Genomic DNA, 21,027 nt, shown 5'->3' with positions numbered 1-21,027 from the left:
CCAACTGATATAATTTGATAAGAAGCCCCTCCTTCCACATCATATCATACGCTTTTTCTATATCAAAAAATATAGCTAAAACAGTTTCTTTGTTTACCTGAGCCTTTCTTATAGCATCTTCAAGCAGCACAGTTGGGTCCATGGTCCCCCTACCTTTCCTAAAACCACTCTGGTAATTCTTTAACACACCTCTAGTTTCTAGTAAGAATACCAATCTATCGTTTACCATTCTTTCCATGGTTTTGCCCAACTGGGATGTAAGTGCAATAGGTCTATAACTACTAGGCAATTTAGCATCTTTACCAGGCTTTCTAATAGGAATAATAATTGATTCATTCCAAGCACATGGAATTACCCCTTCCACCCATATTTTGTTAAAAAGAATCAATATAACTTCCTTACCTTTATCAGTTAGATTCTCTAGCATAGCATAGTAAACCTTATCCTTTCCTGGTGTAGATTTACCCACTTTCTTCAAAGCACAATTCAATTCCTTCATTGTAAATATTACATCCATCACTCCACCTTCCTCAATATTGTTACCCAACTCTGCTCTATATCTTATTAAAGTAACTTCCCTTCCTTCCCTTTCTTCCTGATCTAAATTTTCTTCACTATGTACCTTTACTAATGTTTTTGCTATAACTTCAGCCTTGTCTCTACTATTAGTAATACTCCTGTTATCATCCATCATCACAGGATATTCATATTCTCTCCCAATACCCCTCATTTTCTTTATCATTCCCCACACTTGTTGTATTGGCGTGGTCCTACCAATAGAATCACAAAACCTTTCCCAGTAAACTTTCTTTGCCTTCTTTATTGTTTGTCTCACAATTGCTTGCAATCTCTTGTATTCAATCATACTTTGAAAACTGTGTGTCCTTTTTAAAATTCTAAATCATCTATTCCTATTCTTAATACACTCGCTACATTCCTTAGACCACCATGGTACAATTCTATTGACATTTTTAGTTTTAGTTTTTGGAATACCTGCTTCTGCTGCATCTACCAGGCTGCTGCTGATTTCCCTACATAAATTCTCAATACTTTGATCCTTATTTACACCCAATCAATTCACTAACTTCTCTAAATTTTTCCCAGTCAGCCTTTTCTAACATCCACCTGCCTTCACTCATTACATGCTCTCTTACCAGCTCCACTCCTACACCAATAGCAATTGGAAAATGGTCACTGCCTATGGTACTTTCCCTCAATATCTCCCAGTTGCACTTGTCAGCTACTGCCTTTGTAGCTAAAGTCAGATCTATAGCTGATTCATACCCCCTTGCTACATCTATTCTCGTACCTGATCCATCATTCAAGCATATTCACCCCTTCTCACCTAAATATTCCTCAATCACATTTCCATTTGAATCATCCCTATCCCCCCAAAGAGTACTGTGAGCATTAAAATCGCCACACCAAATACCTTTCCCATTTAAGTTCTCCCACATTTCATCCAGATGCTCAACTTCTAATTGTTTGCATGGATTGTAAAAACTGATGACCCATACTACCCCTATTTGTCCATATTTCTATTACAATATATTCCAAATCCCTACCCTTCTTAACCTCTCTGAACTGAATCCCTCTTTTAACAAATGTAGCACACCCGCCACCATTTCCCTCCACTCTATCCCTTCTAACACTTATGTACCCCTTTATAACAAAATCTAATGATTGTTTAAGCCATGTCTCCTGAATGCAAATTACATCTGGTTTTATCTCTAAATTGTTAATAAAACCTTTTAATTCTTGCCCATTTGCTATAAGACTTCTTGCATTCCACTGTAAAATCAATAAGTTGTTACAGGTGTTGATATTGGATCACTTGTTTCACCCTGTATGAGATTAGCTTGTATCTTTTCCCATGATAAATTCTCCATATTCAAGAATTTTGCAGCAGCTTTAACAATAATTTTTATTTTCTCAGTTTTTGTTTTAGCTTGATCAGCACAATTAACCACATACGCTATAAACAGAATCAGCTTCTCTGAGTTTATCACATCCTCCTCAGGCCTTCTGCTTTCAGCTTCATTATCTTGTGTTACCGGTATCTCATGTGTCTCTTTCCTCTCCTTATTGACAACCTTTACAGCTTCAGCATATGTAATGTTTTGTGTAGTCCGTACCTGCTGCACCACAACTGCCTTTTTACTTACAGGACAACCCCCATACGCAGCCGTATGATCCCCACCACAGTTACAACATTTCCTCTCAACCCCCTCTCCACATTCCCCATATTCATGCTCTCCTCCACATTTCCCACACCTTAATTTCCCTTTGCAAACTTTAGCTATATGACCATACCTTTGACATCTATAGCATCAAATTGGAGGAGGGATATACTCCCGCACCCTGAAGCTCAAATAACCCACCATTAATTTCTCTGGCAACACTTCATCCTTGAATTCCAAAAGTATGGAAGTGCTATCTACTTTTTCTCCATTCTGCTTTGCTTGTAATCTTTTTATATCCACTACTGCTCCTCCCTTAATATTCTTTTTAAGATCATCCAATTTTTCCCCAATCGGTATACCCGATATCACTCCTCTTGCTCTTATACCTCCGAAGAGTCGCACTTCACTCACTTCTTTCTTACACACCGATTGTATTCTCATAGCCTTGTCTCTTTGCTCAATATCCTTGCATCTAATTAGTAGTCTGCCAACTCTTAACACCTTTGCCATAACTATGTCACCTACTGCCTTTTTCAATCCATTAGTCAAAAAAAACAAAACCAATTTCGCCTATATCATGCCCCTCTTTAAATTTAACAACTACTTTCAAATCCTCTTCCTGACTTACCTTCCTACGCACATCTCTTACCGCATCGGGTACATCCTCAATACTCCTCTTCGACGGTCCCTTCCCCCTCCCTCAGACCTAGCATTGCTCAATCCTCCTCTCCCTCTACCCCGTCCACAACCCCGACCCCTCCAATCCTCCAGACCTTCCATCCAATCCTCATTCCCCTCATCCTCCTCCATTATTCTATTCAGACCCAGTCACAAATCAGATTATGCCAAACCGCCAGACAAACTTTAATATTAACGAAAGTATCTCTCGGAGATTCAAACAAACCGCCACTCTCCTCGTGCTTCCTTAACCGGAAGTCCCGCGATACTTCTTCTTCTTCTTCTGGTTCATTACTGCCCCCTTCAGGTTGTTCTCCGCCACTGTTTCACAATCAGAGCCATCTGTTGCCAAGTGTTTGTACATAAAAGGAATTTTATTTGGTGAAAATAAATAAAATAAAATATTAAATGTGGAACTGTTCTCCTCCTCCTCCAGCAGGTAAACCTCTAACACTCCTCCGTCTCCTCCGTCTCCTTCTCGTACCGGACTCTTCTTCATTACTGATAATTAATGAAGCGGGGGGGGGGGGGGGGCAGACACTCACCACATAGTTTTATATCTTTATTGACAAAGTTGGAACAAACACATTCACTGAGAAAAACAGATAATGAGACAGAGACTAGAGGTGTTACAGGTGTTACAGGTGTTACAGGACGAGGGAGACGTTCATTATGAATCATGTAAGGCTGGACGGTTCAGAGACACTGAAGGCTAACCCTGACCCTAACCCAGACCCAGACCCTGACCCTAACCCAGACCCTGACCCAGACCCTGACCCTGACCCTAACCCTGACCCTAACCCAGACCCAGACCCTGACCCTGACCCTAACCCAGACCCAGACCCTGACCCTGACCCAGACCCTGACCCAGACCCAGACCCAGACCCTGACCCTAACCCAGACCCAGACCCTGACCCTAACCCAGACCCTGACCCAGACCCTGACCCTGACCCTAACCCTGACCCTGACCCAGACCCTGACCCAGACCCAGACCCTGACCCAGACCCAGACCCTGACCCTAACCCAGACCCAGACCCAGACCCTGACCCAGACCCAGACCCTGACCCAGACCCTGACCCTGACCCAGACCCAGACCCTGACCCTAACCCAGACCCTGACCCAGACCCAGACCCTGACCCTGACCCTGACCCAGACCCTGACCCTGACCCTGACCCAGACCCAGACCCTGACCCTAACCCAGACCCTAACCCAGACCCAGACCCTGACCCTGACCCAGACCCAGACCCAGACCCAGACCCTGACCCAGACCCAGACCCTAACCCAGACCCTAACCCAGACTAAGGAACGGATTCTAGACAAGAACCAGAATCACTGAACAACTCAACATTAAAGAAATAATAATGTGCAATAATTTCATGTGATGTGTAATAACAGTGACTTCTTCTTATGTGTGAACAGGTTGTGTCATGTTAGTGTTTTATATTTAGTACATATGTATTTATTCCTTTACCTTCACGGCACCTGAGAGACCTGGGGTCAGCTTCATGTGGTAAAATGACAATACAGACGTTCTGCTCTGTTCTATTCTATTCTGCTCTGCTCTGCTCTGCTCTGTTCTGCTCTATTCTATTCTATTCTATTCTATTCTGCTCTGCTCTGCTCTGCTCTGCTCTCAAGTCAAGTCACGTTTATTTATATAGCACACTTAAACGCAATGTAATTGACCCAAGGTGCTCACAGAAATAAAATATATAAAGTAATAAAAACAAAAATATAAATGACAAAAAATAAAATAATTATAACATAAAATAAATTAAAATACAAAATAATAATAATAAAAACAGATTATGATTTGTAGATAAAAGAACATATGGTTACTGAAACTACTAGAGAATGATGTACAGTAAAGTTAAAGATGCCAGTTAATATAATACTGAAAAGAAATAGAAATAAGTCCTGTTCTATTCTGTTCTATTCTATGATTTAAGGGCCACGTTTAAAGAATCAGTTATAACACCTGACATAATTAAATAATGATGTCACATTCACCTGAACAATGACGTCAGAGTGCTGCTGTTAAAAGGGTGTTTGCGCCATGTGTGGTTTCCTTGACGACACAGTGACCTCATCACTCACCTTCAGGCCGCTGCATTGATCAGTTATTAATCAGTTATTAATCAGTTATTGATCAGTTATTGATCAGTTATTGATCAGTTATTAATCAGTTATTAATCAGTTATTAATCAGTTATTAATCATTCGTCTTCTGTGAACATGTTTGACGTCACAGCGCTGTGAACTGTGGGTAATACTTCAGTGAGGGGCCCCTGAAGTCTGGCCCTCAGGGGCCCCTCACTGATTCATTCATTTATTAAGTTAAGTTCTGAATCAGCCTCTGGTCGATCAGTAATCGATCAGACCTCTCGGTGACTGGTGGAGCTCGGACCGGGGGACCGGGTCTCCTCCGCGGGATGCCGCCGCTGACGCGCACCGCATGAGGCCGGGGACGGAGTCCCGAGCCGCTGCCAGACCCGATGACTCTCTGCGTCCTCCGGTTCCTCCTCTCGGGGCCCGGAGCTCCGGGCAGCGCCCTCCTCCAAGCGGCAGCATCAGCAGCTGGTCTCCGGGTCCCGGTGCTCCGTCTCCCCGCCGGTTGAGCATGTGGAGCAGAGTCCGGGCGGGGGTCTAGGAGCCAGTCTGTGTAAATGACAGTAAACTGTTATTATAGTGGGACACGTCGAGCAGCTCCAGCGGGCTTGGCTGCAGCTTTAGCCGCTGTCTCTGGTTTCATCCTCCGCCTTTGTCCTCATGCTTTCCCCCGGAGTTCCTCCCCCTGCGGCGCTGGGCGGAGTTTCATACCGGACTAGACGCTCCTTTTGTCGGATTCGTTTGGACCTGACTCCCCGGGGTTTGCGGCCGAAAAAAACATACTTTGAAAGTACCTCCAGAACCCGAACGACCGCCGAGGTGTGCGGGAAGACCCCGGGTTTCTGTCTGAACCAGCAGGTGAGCAGTACGCCACGTTTTGAAGCAGATTTCTGGGGTTTTCTTCTCGTTTGTCCCCGAGTCTCCAAAACATTCATGGCGGCTTCGCAGTGGAGGCTTGTGGGGCAGCCGCGGCTCGGCCCTCCGCTCAGCCCCGAAATAAGACAAGCCAGCAGTTAACCGGAGAACCCGATCCCTGCAGACCAGTCCAGCAACACAGATAATATAAACAAAACAATAATTATCTCTGTGCTGTCGACGGTTTTTACCGTTTTGGTATTTTTTTTAAATAATGCGATTATCGGCTCCACGTGTCCGCCTTTCTCTCCGGGGGCAGCTCCGCGTTCATTCGCCTCGTTTGACTTTTGGTTTATCTCGTTTTCATCTTTTTACCTCAAACCTCCTGCGTCGTCTCGCTCCGTGGCAGCGGAAGCTACGTGCTGACTCCTGCCGGAGGACGGGCGCCATTACCGGGCAGCTGGAGCCAGACGGCCCGCTGCTCTCCGGTAACAACGACCCCGGTGACTTTCCGCCGACTCCGCTGTTCAGACCCGACTGATCGGAGAGGATCGGTAATCAGGACGTAAACGTGTTCAGTGGAAGTTCAGACGTTAATGTTTGATTCTCTCAAAAAGCTCGTTTTTATTATTTTATCTGAATTCCTGATGAACCGCAGCTGTTCCCCCTTAAAGTCACTATTTTTTGAACGGACTCTGGTGGAGCAGCATAGATCTAGACAACATAGATCTGCTGCTCCTAGCCCCGGGTTTGACCTTCTCAGCGGGACGTGCTGGCATCCACAGCCGGTGAAAGGTCACCTGGACCGGGCAGCGGGGGTCCGAGCGTCCCGATGATTTATCTCCTTTATAAAATGATTCGTTCTGAGTTTAACTGTTAATTAAATTTAAATTCTGCTTATAACAAACGTAGAGACGCATCCAATAAAACATTCACAACCATTTTTAGCAGTGATCAATAAACTGACTACAGGTGTGTTCAGGTGTTTCTAATGTGTTCAGGGGGCGGAGTCTTCTCCATCAGTGGCTGTAGGATGAACGGAAGCAGCAGCAGCGTCTCTACGGCTCAGAGCTCCAGGATCAAGACCGAACCAGGTAACTCACCTGATACGTGTCTCTGGTTGTAGACGTGTCCCTGGTTGTAGACGTGTCTCTAGTGTCCATGGTTGTCAACGTGTCTGGTTGTAGACGTGTCTCTAGTGTCCATGGTTGTCAACGTGTCTGGTTGTTGACGTGTCCCTGGTTGTCGACGTGTCTCTGGTGTCTCTGGTTGTAGACGTGTCTCTAGTGTCCATGGTTGTCGACGTGTCCCTGGTTGTCGACGTGTCTCTGGTTGTAGACGTGTCTGGTTGTAGACGTGTCTCTAGTGTCCATGGTTGTCAACGTGTCTGGTTGTTGACGTGTCCCTGGTTGTCGACGTGTCTCTGGTGTCTCTGGTTGTAGACGTGTCTCTAGTGTCCATGGTTGTCAACGTGTCTGGTTGTCGACGTGTCCCTGGTTGTCGACGTGTCTCTGGTTGTAGACGTGTCTCTAGTGTCCATGGTTGTAGACATGTCTGGTTGTTGACGTGTCCCTGGTTGTTGACGTGTCTCTGGTTGTTGACGTGTCTCTGGTGTCTCTGGTTGTAGACGTGTCTCTAGTGTCCATGGTTGTCAACGTGTCTGGTTGTAGACGTGTCCCTGGTTGTAGACGTGTCTCTAGTGTCCATGGTTGTAGACGTGTCTGGTTGTTGACGTGTCCCTGGTTGTCGACGTGTCTCTGGTTGTTGACGTGTCTCTGGTGTCTCTGGTTGTAGACGTGTCTCTAGTGTCCATGGTTGTCAACGTGTCTGGTTGTTGACGTGTCCCTGGTTGTCGACGTGTCTCTGGTTGTTGACGTGTCTCTGGTGTCCATGGTTGTCAACGTGTCTGGTTGTAGATGTGTCCCTGGTTGTCGACGTGTCTCTGGTTGTTGACGTGTCTCTGGTGTCCATGGTTGTAGACGTGTCTCTAGTGTCCATGGTTGTCAACGTGTCTGGTTGTAGACGTGTCCCTGGTTGTAGACGTGTCTCTAGTGTCCATGGTTGTAGACGTGTCTGGTTGTTGACGTGTCCCTGGTTGTCGACGTGTCTCTGGTTGTTGACGTGTCTCTGGTGTCCATGGTTCAATTCAATTCAATTTTATTTATATAGCGTCAATAACAATACAAATTGTCTCAAGACGCTTTACAAAAACCCGGCCTGAAACCCCCAGAGCAGCCTGAAGGCAACGGTGGCAGGAAAAACTCCCTTTTAACAGGAAGAAACCTCGAGCAGAACCAGAACCAGAACCAGCTCATATGGAGGAACCCATCTGCCTAAGGCCAGCCGGGTACAGACAGAAGAAAGAGAGAAGAGAACAGCAAGATAAACATACATCTGTCATAGATACACATATCTGACTAAACGTTGTCAACGTGTCTGGTTGTAGATGTGTCCCTGGTTGTGGACGTGTCTCTGGTTGTTGACGTGTCTCTGGTGTTCAAGGTTGTAGATGTGTCTCTGGTTGTTGACGTGTCTCTGGTGTCCATGGTTGTCAACGTGTCTGGTTGTAGATGTGTCCCTGGTTGTGGACGTGTCTCTGGTTGTGGACGTGTCTCTGGTTGTTGACGTGTCTCTGGTGTTCATGGTTGTAGACGCGTCTCTGGTTGTAGACGCGTCCCTGGTTGTAGACGTGTCCCTGGTTGTAGACGTGTCTCTAGTGTCCATGGTTGTAGACGTGTCTGGTTGTAGACGTGTCTCTAGTGTCTCTGGTTGTAGACGTGTCTGGTTGTAGATGTGTCCCTGGTTGTCGACGTGTCTCTGGTTGTTGACGTGTCTCTGGTGTCCATGGTTGTCAACGTGTCTCTGGTTGTTGACGTGTCCCTGGTTGTAGACGTGTCCCTGGTTGTAGACGTGTCTCTGGTGTCCATGGTTGTCAACGTGTCTGGTTGTAGATGTGTCCCTGGTTGTCGACGTGTCCATGGTTGTAGACGTGTCTCTGGTTGTAGACGCGTCCCTGGTTGTCGACGTGTCTCTGGTGTCTCTGGTTGTAGACGTGTCCCTGGTTGTCGACGTGTCCCTGGTTGTCGACGTGTCTCTGGTTGTTGACGTGTCTCTGGTGTCTCTGGTTGTAGACGTGTCTCTAGTGTCCATGGTTGTCAACGTGTCTGGTTGTTGACGTGTCCCTGGTTGTCGACGTGTCTCTGGTGTCTCTGGTTGTAGACGTGTCTCTAGTGTCCATGGTTGTCAACGTGTCTGGTTGTTGACGTGTCCCTGGTTGTTGACGTGTCTCTGGTGTTCATGGTTGTAGACGTGTCTGGTTGTAGACGCGTCCCTGGTTGTAGACGTGTCCCTGGTTGTAGACGTGTCTCTAGTGTCCATGGTTGTAGACGTGTCTGGTTGTAGACGTGTCTCTAGTGTCTCTGGTTGTAGACGTGTCTGGTTGTAGATGTGTCCCTGGTTGTCGACGTGTCTCTGGTTGTTGACGTGTCTCTGGTGTCCATGGTTGTCAACGTGTCTCTGGTTGTTGACGTGTCTCTGGTGTCTCTGGTTGTAGACGTGTCTCTAGTGTCCATGGTTGTCAACGTGTCTGGTTGTAGATGTGTCCCTGGTTGTCGACGTGTCTCTGGTTGTTGACGTGTCTCTAGTGTCCATGGTTGTCAACGTGTCTGGTTGTTGACGTGTCCCTGGTTGTCGACGTGTCTCTGGTTGTTGACGTGTCTCTGGTGTCCATGGTTGTCAACGTGTCTGGTTGTAGATGTGTCCCTGGTTGTCGACGTGTCTCTGGTTGTTGACGTGTCTCTGGTGTCCATGGTTGTAGACGTGTCTCTGGTTGTAGACGTGTCTCTGGTTGTAGACGCGTCCCTGGTTGTAGACGTGTCCCTGGTTGTCGACGTGTCTCTGGTTGTCGACGTGTCCCTGGTTGTCGACGTGTCTCTGGTGTCTCTGGTTGTCAACGTGTCTCTGGTGTCTCTGGTGTCTCTGGTTGTAGACGTGTCCCTGGTTGTAGACGTGTCCCTGGTTGTAGACGTGTCTCTGGTGTCCATGGTTGTCAACGTGTCTCTGGTTGTAGACGTGTAGACGTGTCTCTGGTGTCTCTGGTTGTCGACGTGTCTCTGGTGTCCCTGGTTGTAGACGTGTCCCTGGTTGTAGACGTGTCTCTAGTGTCCATGGTTGTAGACGTGTCTGGTTGTTGACGTGTCCCTGGTTGTCGACGTGTCCCTGGTTGTTGACGTGTCTCTGGTTGTTGACGTGTCTCTGGTGTCCATGGTTGTAGACGTGTCTCTGGTTGTAGATGTGTCTCTGGTTGTAGACGCGTCCCTGGTTGTGGACGCGTCCCTGGTTGTAGACGCGTCCCTGGTTGTCGACGCGTCTCTGGTTGTCGACGTGTCTCTGGTGTCTCTGGTTGTAGACGTGTCTCTGGTTGTAGACGTGTCCCTGGTTGTCGACGTGTCTCTGGTTGTTGACGTGTCTCTGGTGTCTCTGGTTGTAGACGTGTCTCTGGTGTCCATGGTTGTCAACGTGTCTGGTTGTTGACGTGTCCCTGGTTGTCGACGTGTCTCTGGTTGTTGACGTGTCTCTGGTATCCATGGTTGTCAACGTGTCTGGTTGTTGACGTGTCCCTGGTTGTCGACGTGTCTCTGGTTGTTGACGTGTCTCTGGTGTCTCTGGTTGTAGACGTGTCCCTGGTTGTAGACGTGTCCCTGGTTGTAGACGTGTCCCTGGTTGTCGACGTGTCTCTGGTTGTCGACGTGTCCGTGGTTGTAGACGTGTCTCTAGTGTCCATGGTTGTCAACGTGTCTGGTTGTCGACGTGTCTCTGGTTGCAGACGTGTCCCTGGTTGTCGACGTGTCCCTGGTTGTAGACGTGTCTCTAGTGTCCATGGTTGTCAACTTGTCTGGTTGTTGACGTGTCCCTGGTTGTCGACGTGTCTCTGGTTGTTGACGTGTCTCTGGTGTCCATGGTTGTCAACGTGTCTGGTTGTTGACATTGTCCCTGGTTGTCGACGTGTCTCTGGTTGTTGACGTGTCTCTGGTGTCTCTGGTTGTAGACGTGTCTCTGGTTGTAGACGCGTCCCTGGTTGTAGACGCGTCCCTGGTTGTCGACGTGTCTCTCGTGTTGACATGTCTCTGGTGTTTCTGGTTGTCGACCTGTCCCTGGTTGTTGACGTGTTCCTGGTTGTTGACGTGTCTCTGGTATTGACATGTCTCTGGTGTCTCTGGTTGTCAACGTGTCTTTGGTTGTCGACGTGTGTCTGGTTGTCAACGTGTCTCTGGTGTTGACATGTCTCTGGTTGTCAACAGGTCTCTGGTTGTTGACGTGTCTCTGGTGTCTCTGGTTGTCAACATGTCTCTGGTTGTCGACGTGTCTCTGGTGTCTCTGGTTGTCGACGTGTCTCTGGTGTCTCTGGTTGTCGACGTGTGTCTGGTGTCTCTGGTTGTCAGCGTGTCTCTGGTGTCTCTGGTGTTGACATGTCTCTGGTTGTCAACATGTCTCTGGTTGTCGACGTGTCTCTGGTGTCTCTGGTGTTGACGTGTCTCTGGTTGTCAACATGTCTCTGGTTGTCGACGTGTCTCTGGTGTCTCTGGTTGTGGACGTGTCTCTGGTGTCTCTGGTGTTGACATGTCTCTGGTGTCTCTGGTTGTCGACATGTCTCTGGTTGTCGACGTGTCTCTGGTGTCTCTGGTATTGACATGTCTCTGGTGTCTTTGGTTGTCGACGTGTCTCTGGTTGTCGACGTGTGTCTAGTTGTCAACATGTCTCTGGTTGTTGACGTGTCTCTGGTGTCTCTGGTGTCTCTGGTTGTCAACATGTCTCTGGTTGTCGACGTGTCTCTGGTGTCTCTGGTTGTCAACATGTCTCTGGTTGTCGACGTGTCTCTGGTTGTCAACATCTCTCTGGTTGTCAACATGTCTCTGGTTGTCGACGTGTCTCTGGTGTCTCTGGATGTCAACATGTCTCTGGTTGTCCTCTCCTCAGATGACTGGACTAAGGAGGACTGTCTCATGTTGCTGGAGAGGATTCGGTGTCTCCTGCCGGACGCCGACGGCATGAAGTATAAAACCACAGAGTCTCACTTCGACTGGGACAAAGTTTGTTTCGGCAGCTTCACCGGAGACATGTGTCGCCAGAAGTGGCAGAAAGTTTCGTCAGAGGTACGACCACCGCCGCCGCCGCCGCCAACGCCGCCAACGCCGCCGCGGCGACTAACCATGACAACCTTCAGACTGTTTCCTTGGTAACGGGAGGATTTCATGTTTCAGGTGAGGAAGTACCGAACGATGACGGAGCTGATCGTAGACGCCATCGAGTTTGTGAAGAACCCGTACAAAGGCAAGAAGCTGAAGGTGAGACGGATCAGTACCGTCCTCTGTCCCCTGTCCCCTGTCCTCTATCGTCTAACCTCTGACCTTTGACCTTTGTCCCAGACTCACCCAGATTTCCCGAAGAAGCCTCTGACTCCGTACTTTCGCTTCTTCATGGAGAAACGAGCCAAATACGCCAAAATCCACCCAGAGATGAGCAACCTGGACCTGACCAAGATCCTGTCCAAGAAGTACAAGGAGCTGCCCGAAAAGAAGAAGGTGAGAAACCGTCCAGGACCAGACTAGTCCAGAACCCTGTATACCCGGCTGGCCTTAGGCAGATGGGTTCCTCCATATGAGCTGGTTCTGGTTCTGGTTCTGCTCGAGGTTTCTTCCTGTTAAAAGGGAGTTTTTCCTGCCACCGTTGCCTTCAGGCTTGCTCTGGGGGTTTCAGGCCGGGTTTTTGTAAAGCGTCTTGAGACGATTTGTTTTGTTATTGACGCTATATAAATAAAATTGAATTGAATTGAATTGAACCCCCAGGTCCAGAACTCCTGCTCTGACCAGTTTCATTTGTTCTGCAGCAAAAGTACATCACAGAGTTCCAGCGAGAGAAAGAAGAGTTTGAGAAGAACATGGCTCGATTCAAGTGAGTTCACATTGAAGCTAACTTCCTGTTAGCTGTTAGCATGTGGCTAATGTCAGTTAACTTGCAGGGAGGAGCATCCAGAGCTGATAGAGGAGAGGAAGAAGTCGGACCTGCCGGAGAAACCCAAGACCCCTCAACAGCTGTGGTACAACCACGAGAAGAAGACCTACATGAAGCTGCACCCAGAGGTACACAACTAGTACTACACAACTAGAGCCACACAACTGGTTGTACAGAGCTCGGGACGTCCCGTGACTCGTTTTGTGGACGCCGCCATATTGGCAGGAAAGAGTTCAGGCCGTCAGAGTTTACTGGGAACAGATCAAGACCTTAACGTGAACCAGGTCTGAGTTTACTGAGCAGTGAATCAGCCGGCGCCATGAACATGTCCCTGACCTGCAGAACCAGGACATATAGGACATATAGGACATATAGGACATATAGGACATATAGGACAGCTACCTCATTAACTTTCCTTGGTCCTGCTCAGAGAGTGAAAGCAAACACTGAAGGATTCATGACAGTAACACAACTACAACTACAACTGTTTGATCCTGAGTCTCACCGAGAGCAGTTTTAGTGCTGAACCGTTTGTTTCTAATCCACGTTATCAACATTAACCTAACAGAACAGAAATCTGTTGGACGTCGTGTTAGAAACATGTTGAACAAACCAGACCCTTGGACAACGCTGGATTCTGTCCCTGATAGAACGTGAAACCCGTTTGATGGTTCCTGCTTCTTCAGTGTTTTATTGCAGTGAAATACATCTACAGTCTCTTTGGGAATCCTTTAAAATGATGTCCTCTTTGCTTGTCCCACACTGTTCTGACGTCCTGGGACACAACAGCTGTCGACCATTTTTGGATGTGACTGGTACAAGGACGAGTTAGTTAGTTGCTCTCAGTTGTCAACAGATTAGCAAAACGCAAAACGCTCTTTCCTGCCAATATGTCGTGTTGTGACGTCAGCTACCAGAGCTCTAGACAACCACTGCACAACTAGTACAACACGAGTAGTACTACACAACTAGAGCTACACAGCTGGTACTAGTACAGCACAAATACTACGACACAGCGGGTCAGAATCCTGGTCTAGACCAGACCTTCACTGTATCTCTGTTCCAGGTCAGTCAGAAGGAGCTGAAGGAGGCTCTGAGGAGACAGTGGTCCCAACTGTCCGACAAGAGGAGACTCAAGTGGATCAGCAAGGCCCTGGAGCTCCAGAAGGACTATGAGGTACCAGACCAGTCAGAACCAGACTGAACCGCACACAAACCAGATCAGTCCATGTGGAGCGCTTGAAACCAGATGATCTGGACTGGGTCAGAGTCTCAAATCTGGCTCCACGTTGGTCCAGGCGTTGGTCCAGGCGTTGGTCCAGGCGTTGGTCCAGGCGTTGGTCCAGGGTTTGATGGCTGGACTCTGTTTTTCAGGACAGCATGAGAGCGTACCATGAGGCTCATCCAGATGTGAACTCAGACGATCACGTTCGGTCTGTCCTCACCAAAGCTGAGAGACAACTAAAGGACAAGTTTGACGGACGGCCGACAAAACCACCTCCGTAAGTCTTAATTTAGTCAGTTGACGAACGCTAATGAAAGCAAGATGCTAGCATGCTAACAAACAAAGAGCAAATGTTTAAGGTGCTAACAAGCTACCGAGCTAGCTCCAGAGCGGAGGCTAACTGTGTTGACGTGTGTCACAGTAACGGTTACTCTCTGTACTGCGCTGAGCTGATGGTCAACATGAAGGACGTCCCGAGCACAGAGAGGATGGTTCTCTGCAGCAAACAGTGGAAGATGATGACACAGAAAGAGAAGGACATGTTTCAGAAGCGCTGTGAGCAGGTTGGTATGAGGACGTCAGCGCTCAGCTTCGGTCTGCTGCTGCTCGCTAACGTTTGTGTCTTCACAGAGAAAGAAGCAGTACGACGTGGACCTGCAGAGGTTCCTGGAGGTGAGACCACGTCGGACTCCACATCGTAACCTGACCTGACTCTGATAAAGAAAGAGTTGACGGAGTGTCTATTTTTTCAGAGTCTTCCAGAGGAGGAACGAGACAGAGTGATGACGGAGGAAAAACTGGGCGGGTCCAAGGTGGGCGTGGCCTCCAGCCCCCACAGAGCCAAGTCTCCGTCAGTGAAGGTCTGAGAAGACGTCCTTCTTCTCCTGTCTGTCCTGTGCTGTCTCTGTGCTGTCTGACAGCATCCATGTTTGTTTGTGTTCAGGATCGTAGTCGGGAGGCGGAGCCAGAGACGTGGGCCGGAGCGACAAAAGACAAACGGGACGGGAAGAAGACGGCGAAGCTTCCAGAGACGCCAAAGACAGCAGAGGAGATGTGGCAGCACAGCGTGATCGGAGACTACCTGGCTAAATACAGAGTGAGCTCCGCCAACAACACAGCTCTGTTTTTATACCTCGCTGTTACTTCCTGTTTTAACCCGTCTCTGGTCACGTGACCCGGCCCGCAGAGCGACCGCAGGAAGGCTCAGGTTGCCATGGAGGCGGCCTGGAAGTCAATGGAGAAGAAGGAGAAGATCCCTTGGATCAAGAAGGCCGCGGAGGACCAGAAGCGTTATGAGGTGAAGTACAGACAGACACACTGACTCCGCCCACTACCAGCCGGGCTGTAGCCAATCAGAGAACAGTTCTCTCCTAATGAATCCTGTAGGAAGAGACGCTGTTTAACTAGTATGGTCACTTAGTCGTCATCTGTCTCACCTGAACCTCCCACTGACCTCTGCCTGACCCCTGACCTCTGCCTGACCCCTGACCTCTGACCTCTACCTGACCTCTGACCTCTACCTGACCCCTGTCCTCTACCTGACCTCTGACCTCTGACCTCTACCTGACCCCTGTCCTCTACCTGACCCCTGTCCTCTACCTGACCTCTGACCTCTACCTGACCCCTGTCCTCTACCTGACCCCTGTCCTCTACCTGACCTCTACCTGCCCCTGTCCTCTACCTGACCTCTACCTGACCTCTACCTGACCCCTGTCCTCTACCTGCCCCTGTCCTCTGCCTGACCCCTGACCTCTACCTGCCCCTGACCTCTGCCTGACCCCTGTCCTCTACCTGACCCCTGACCTCTACCTACCCCTGTCCTCTACCTGACCTCTGACCTCTACCTGACCCCTGTCCTCTACCTGACCCCTGTCCTCTACCTGACCTCTACCTGCCCCTGTCCTCTACCTGACCTCTACCTGACCTCTACCTGACCCCTGTCCTCTACCTGCCCCTGTCCTCTGCCTGACCCCTGACCTCTACCTGCCCCTGACCTCTGCCTGACCCCTGTCCTCTACCTGACCCCTGACCTCTACCTACCCCTGTCCTCTACCTGAGCCCTGTCCTCTACCTGACCCCCGACCTCTACCTGACCTCTGACCTCTACCTGACCCCTGTCCTCTACCTGCCCCTGTCCTCTACCTGACCTCTGACCCCTGTCCTCTACCTGACCCCTGACCTCTACCTACCCCTGTCCTCTACCTGACCCCTGTCCTCTACCTGACCCCCGACCTCTACCTGACCTCTGACCTCTGACCTCTACCTGACCTCTGTCCTCTACCTGACCCCTGTCCTCTACCTGTCCTCTACCTGACCCCTGACCTCTACCTGACCTCTACCTGCCCCCGACCTCTACCTGACCCCTGACCTCTACCTGCCCCTGTCCTCTACCTGACCCCTGTCCTCTACCTGACCCCCGACCTCTACCTGACCTCTACCTGCCCCTGTCCTCTACCTGACCCCTGACCTCTACCTACCCCTGTCCTCTACCTGACCCCTGTCCTCTACCTGACCCCCGACCTCTACCTGACCTCTGACCTCTGACCTCTACCTGACCTCTGTCCTCTACCTGACCCCTGTCCTCTACCTGTCCTCTACCTGACCCCTGACCTCTACCTGACCTCTACCTGCCCCCGACCTCTACCTGACCCCTGACCTCTACCTGCCCCTGTCCTCTACCTGACCCCTGTCCTCTACCTGACCCCCGACCTCTACCTGACCTCTACCTGACCCCCGACCTCTACCTGACCTCTACCTGCCCCTGTCCTCTACCTGATCCCCTACCTCTACCTGACCCCTGACCCTGTCCTCTACCTGCCCCCGACCTCTACCTGACCCCTGTCCTCTACCTGACCCCCGACCTCTACCTGACCTCTGACCTCTACCTGACCCCTGTCCTCTACCTGCCCCTGTCCTCTACCTGCCCCTGTCCTCTACTTGACCTCTACCTGCCCCCGACCTCTACCTGACCCCTGTCCTCTGCCTGACCCCTGACCTCTACCTGCCCCTGACCTCTGCCTGACCCCTGTCCTCTGCCTGACCCCTGACCTCTACCTGCCCCTGACCTCTGCCTGACCCCTGTCCTCTGCCTGACCCCTGACCTCTACCTGCCCCTGACCTCTGCCTGACCCCTGTCCTCTACCTGCCCCTGTCCTCTACCTGCCCCTGTCCTCTACTTGACCCCCGACCTCTACCTGACCTCTGACCTCTGACCTCTACCTGACCTCTGTCCTCTACCTGACCCCTGTCCTCTACCTGTCCTCTACCTGACCCCTGACCTCTACCTGACCTCTACCTGCCCCCGACCTCTACCTGACCCCTGTCCTCTGCCTGACCCCTGACCTCTACCTGCCCCTGACCTCTGCCTGACCCCTGTCCTCTACCTGTCCTCTACCTGACCCCTGACCTCTACCTGACCTCTACCTGCCCCCGACCTCTACCTGACCCCTGTCCTCTGCCTGACCCCTGACCTCTACCTGCCCCTGTCCTCTGCCTGACCCCTGACCTCTACCTGCCCCTGACCTCTGCCTGACCCCTGTCCTCTACCTGACCCCTGACCTCTACCTACCCCTGTCCTCTACCTGAGCCCTGTCCTCTACCTGACCCCCGACCTCTACCTGACCTCTGACCTCTACCTGACCCCTGTCCTCTACCTGCCCCTGTCCTCTACCTGACCTCTGACCCCTGTCCTCTACCTGACCCCTGACCTCTACCTACCCCTGTCCTCTACCTGACCCCCGACCTCTACCTGACCTCTGACCTCTGTCCTCTACCTGACCCCTGTCCTCTACCTGACCCCTGACCTCTACCTGCCCCCGACCTCTACCTGACCCCTGACCTCTACCTGCCCCTGTCCTCTACCTGACCCCTGTCCTCTACCTGACCCCTGTCCTCTACCTGACCCCTGTCCTCTACCTGACCCCCGACCTCTACCTGACCCCTGACCTCTACCTGACCGCTACTTGACCCCCGACCTCTACCTGACCTCTGACCTCTACTTGACCCCCGACCTCTACCTGCCCCTGTCCTCTACCTGCCCCCGACCTCTACCTGACCCCTGTCCTCTACCTGACCTCTGACCTCTACCTGCCCCTGTCCTGCAGAGGGAGCTGTTGGAGATGAGGACTCCTGCTGCAGGACAGAGGAAGCCCAAGTTTGACGGCGAGCCAAAGAAGCCTCCGGTGTGAGTTGGATCAGTTCTTTATTTGATCAACTTCAGACGTGAAATCAATAAATCAAACGTTGTGAAACGACAGGAAGAGGCCAGTTGATCTCAGGAACATCAGAGCGTTGCATTGTGGGTCTGTTTGGATCTAAGCCCCTCCCTCTGCTGCCTCCCTCCAATAGGAGCGGCTACCAGATGTTCTCCCAGGAGCTGCTGACCAATGGCGAGCTGAACCACTTCAGCCTGAAGGAGCGGATGGTGGAGATCGGGAAGCGCTGGCAGAAGCTGAGCCAGACGCAGAAGGACAAGTACAAGAAGCTGGTGGAGGAGCAGCAGGTGGAGTACAAGGCTGAGCTGGAGGCCTGGGTCAAGGTAACTACGGCGACTGCAGCATCGTCACCCGGTGGTCGTTGCCCAGACGACGGTGTTGATGGTGTTTCTTCTTCTCTTCCAGTCTCTCTCTCCTCAGGATCGAGCCGTCTACAAGGAGTTCTCCTCCACGGTGAGTTCAGGGTCCAGTTAGCAGTTCACATGCTAAGCTAACAAACTGAGCATCCGGACAGTATTGTCAACACATGTTGTTACGTTACAGCCTTATTCCACAAAATTATGCACACAACATCCCATAATGACAACGTGAAAAAAGTTTTGAGATATTTGCAGATTTATTAAAAATAAAAACCTAATAAATCACGTTATAATACGTACAGAGGTATTCAGAGCCTTTGATGCACCTTTTTCACATTTACAGCCTCTAGTCTTTTTGCTTGGCGCACCTGTCACCTCTCCAGCTCCTTCATTCACTGAGTCGTCCTGAAGCCACATGGCTGTGCGCTCAGGGAGGTTGTCCTGCTGGAAGATGAACCGTCGCCCAGTCTGAGGTCATGAGCGCTCTGGAGCAGGTTTTCATCCAGGATGCGTTCCTCTGTCCCTCTGTCCTGACTCGTCTCCGAGTTCCCGTCCCACAGCATGATGCTGCCACCACCATGCTTCCCTGTAGGGGTGGTATAGGCCTGCTGATGAGCAGTGCCCGTTTCCTCCAAACATGACGCCTTGTATTCACATCAAAGACTTCAGTCTTTGTCTCATCAGACCAGAGTTTGACAAACTCCAGACGGGCTGCCTGGACCACATGGAGTTACCCCAACCCTCTTGGTCACCTCCCTGACTAGGGCCCTTCCCCCCCGATCAGCCAGCTCCAGGAAGAGTCCTGGTGGTTCTGAACTTCTTCTGTTTACAGATGATGAGGCCACTGTTCTCATTGGGACCTTTAAACACAACCCTGTCTCAGACGTCTACAGACAATTCCTTTGACTTCATGAATGACTTTAATCCATTTTGGGATAAGACTGTAACATAACATGTGGAAAAAGTGAAGCGCTGTGAATACTTTACGGATGCACTGTAGCTAGCTCTACCTTAACATGCTAGCAGGCTAATGCTACATTATACTATCCATGGTAAATCACAGCTTTGTTTATTAAATGACTCTTTAACATTAGCACGATGCTCAGATATTCAATATAAGCTAACAAGCTAACAGAAATGACTCAGGGCATTAGCACCATTAAGCTAATATGATTTATTATCAAACCTTAGCCTAGTGCTAACACAGCATTAGCAAGATAAAACTACTGCTAATCCAACAACATCTACAGTGAGCAAAGCTAGCATGGCATTAGCAAGTCTAGGCTAATGCTGACCTGTTAAAGGGCATCCAGCCCAGGTAGCGTTAGTATATGCTGGGGGAAGTTTAGGCTAATATAGCATTAGCTAGGCAGCATGACTAGTAGCATCAAGCTAACAGTTTCTGTAGGTTTGATCGTGTGTGTTTGTTGATCAGAAACGTCGCAGCACCGCTAAAGCCCGTAGCGCTCCTGCAGCTAAAGTCCGTGTGACGGCAAAGGGGAAGGCGGGAAGTTCAAGAGCGGCGCCGCCGGGAGTCGCAGTCGGGAAGAGGGCGATGGCGTACCGAGCCAAGGTAACGCACAACAACACACTGAAAACAAAGGGCGTGGACGTGTCGTCCGTCAGACTGCGTGTTGAGACGCTTTGTCCCTCACTGTGTCTTCCAGCAGGACATGTCTGACTCGGACGAGGAGGAGGAGAAGAGCGACTCGTCAGACTCGGACGAAGACGACGAGACGTCGGGAAGCACAGACAGTGAAGACGACGATGAGGTGATTTATTATTCACTCATTCATCCGAGTACAAACATGGATCCTGTTTAAAGGTTGATCTGTGTCACTTCTGTTGTTTTGTCAGAATGATGATGATGAAGATGAGGACGATGAAGATCAGACGTCCTCAGAAGACTCAAGTGACTCGGACTCAGACTAGCTCCGCCCTCTCATTAGAGAGGACAGGCTGTTGAAGCCACGCCTCCTTATCTGCCAAGACAGGCCAATGAGAGGTTGTCTCTCTGGCCCCTCCCACCCACCTTGTGAAGGGGGCGGAGCCTGATGGAGTGTTTTGTTACCTGTGTGTTTCAGTTTTTTATCGAGTGTTGGTTTTTATCCGACTCATGTTTCAGATGGGTGGAGTTTTTTTTGGGTGGGGGTGGGGGTGGGGTTTGTACAGGGGCAGGGGGCGGAGCCTGCGGGTTGTTGTTAGTTCCCGCTGAGGGCGGAGTTAGTGTTCGGCCGCCTGCCTGAGAAAATGATAAACAAATAAATGCACTTTTTCTCACCTGGTGTCATTTGATCATGTGACCGATGACATCACACAGAACAAAGAGGCGGAGTCTGTTCAGTTTCAGGTTTTATATTTGATTCATAGATTTTTAGAATATAAACAAACTTT

General features: G+C 50.0%; 1 protein-coding gene across 2 annotated transcripts; it reads left to right on the top strand.

Annotated features, from left to right (window-relative positions):
• The first annotated feature begins 5,500 nt into the window (after positions 1 to 5,500).
• Positions 5,501 to 20,772, top strand: ubtfl (upstream binding transcription factor, like). 2 transcript variants are annotated; one of them, XM_084575398.1, is made up of 20 exons: positions 5,501 to 5,827; positions 6,826 to 6,918; positions 11,801 to 11,976; positions 12,085 to 12,168; positions 12,250 to 12,405; positions 12,711 to 12,775; positions 12,843 to 12,963; positions 13,902 to 14,012; positions 14,210 to 14,337; positions 14,482 to 14,623; positions 14,691 to 14,732; positions 14,813 to 14,920; positions 15,004 to 15,156; positions 15,247 to 15,357; positions 18,164 to 18,243; positions 18,408 to 18,597; positions 18,680 to 18,727; positions 20,069 to 20,206; positions 20,304 to 20,405; positions 20,491 to 20,772. In XM_084575398.1, the coding sequence occupies exons 2-20, from the start codon at positions 6,858 to 6,860 to the stop codon at positions 20,563 to 20,565; spliced, it is 2,091 nt and encodes a 696-aa protein (XP_084431524.1). In that variant the 5' UTR covers positions 5,501 to 5,827; positions 6,826 to 6,857; the 3' UTR covers positions 20,566 to 20,772. The 2 variants fall into 2 exon arrangements, with proteins under 2 accessions (XP_084431524.1, XP_084431523.1); XM_084575397.1 differs by having other exon boundaries at positions 5,502 to 5,827; positions 20,301 to 20,405.
• Positions 20,773 to 21,027: the final 255 nt, after the last annotated feature.

The sequence above is a fragment of the Chelon labrosus genome (assembly GCF_963514085.1).
Source record: "Chelon labrosus genome assembly, contig: SCAFFOLD_39, whole genome shotgun sequence".
NCBI lineage: Eukaryota > Metazoa > Chordata > Actinopteri > Mugiliformes > Mugilidae > Chelon > Chelon labrosus.
The sequence above is the reverse complement of the archived record's forward strand: the minus strand, read 5'-3'. Positions and strand labels throughout refer to the sequence as shown.

Coding starts and splice junctions, on each gene's coding strand:
- ubtfl (XM_084575397.1), top strand. CDS start 6,858: ATGAACGGAAGCAGCAGCAGCGTCTCTACGGCTCAGAGCTCCAGGATC. Junction 14,013..14,209: donor AGCTCCAGAAGGACTATGAG/GTACCAGACCAG, acceptor TCTGTTTTTCAG/GACAGCATGAGAGCGTACCA. Junction 14,338..14,481: donor CGGCCGACAAAACCACCTCC/GTAAGTCTTAAT, acceptor CGTGTGTCACAG/TAACGGTTACTCTCTGTACT.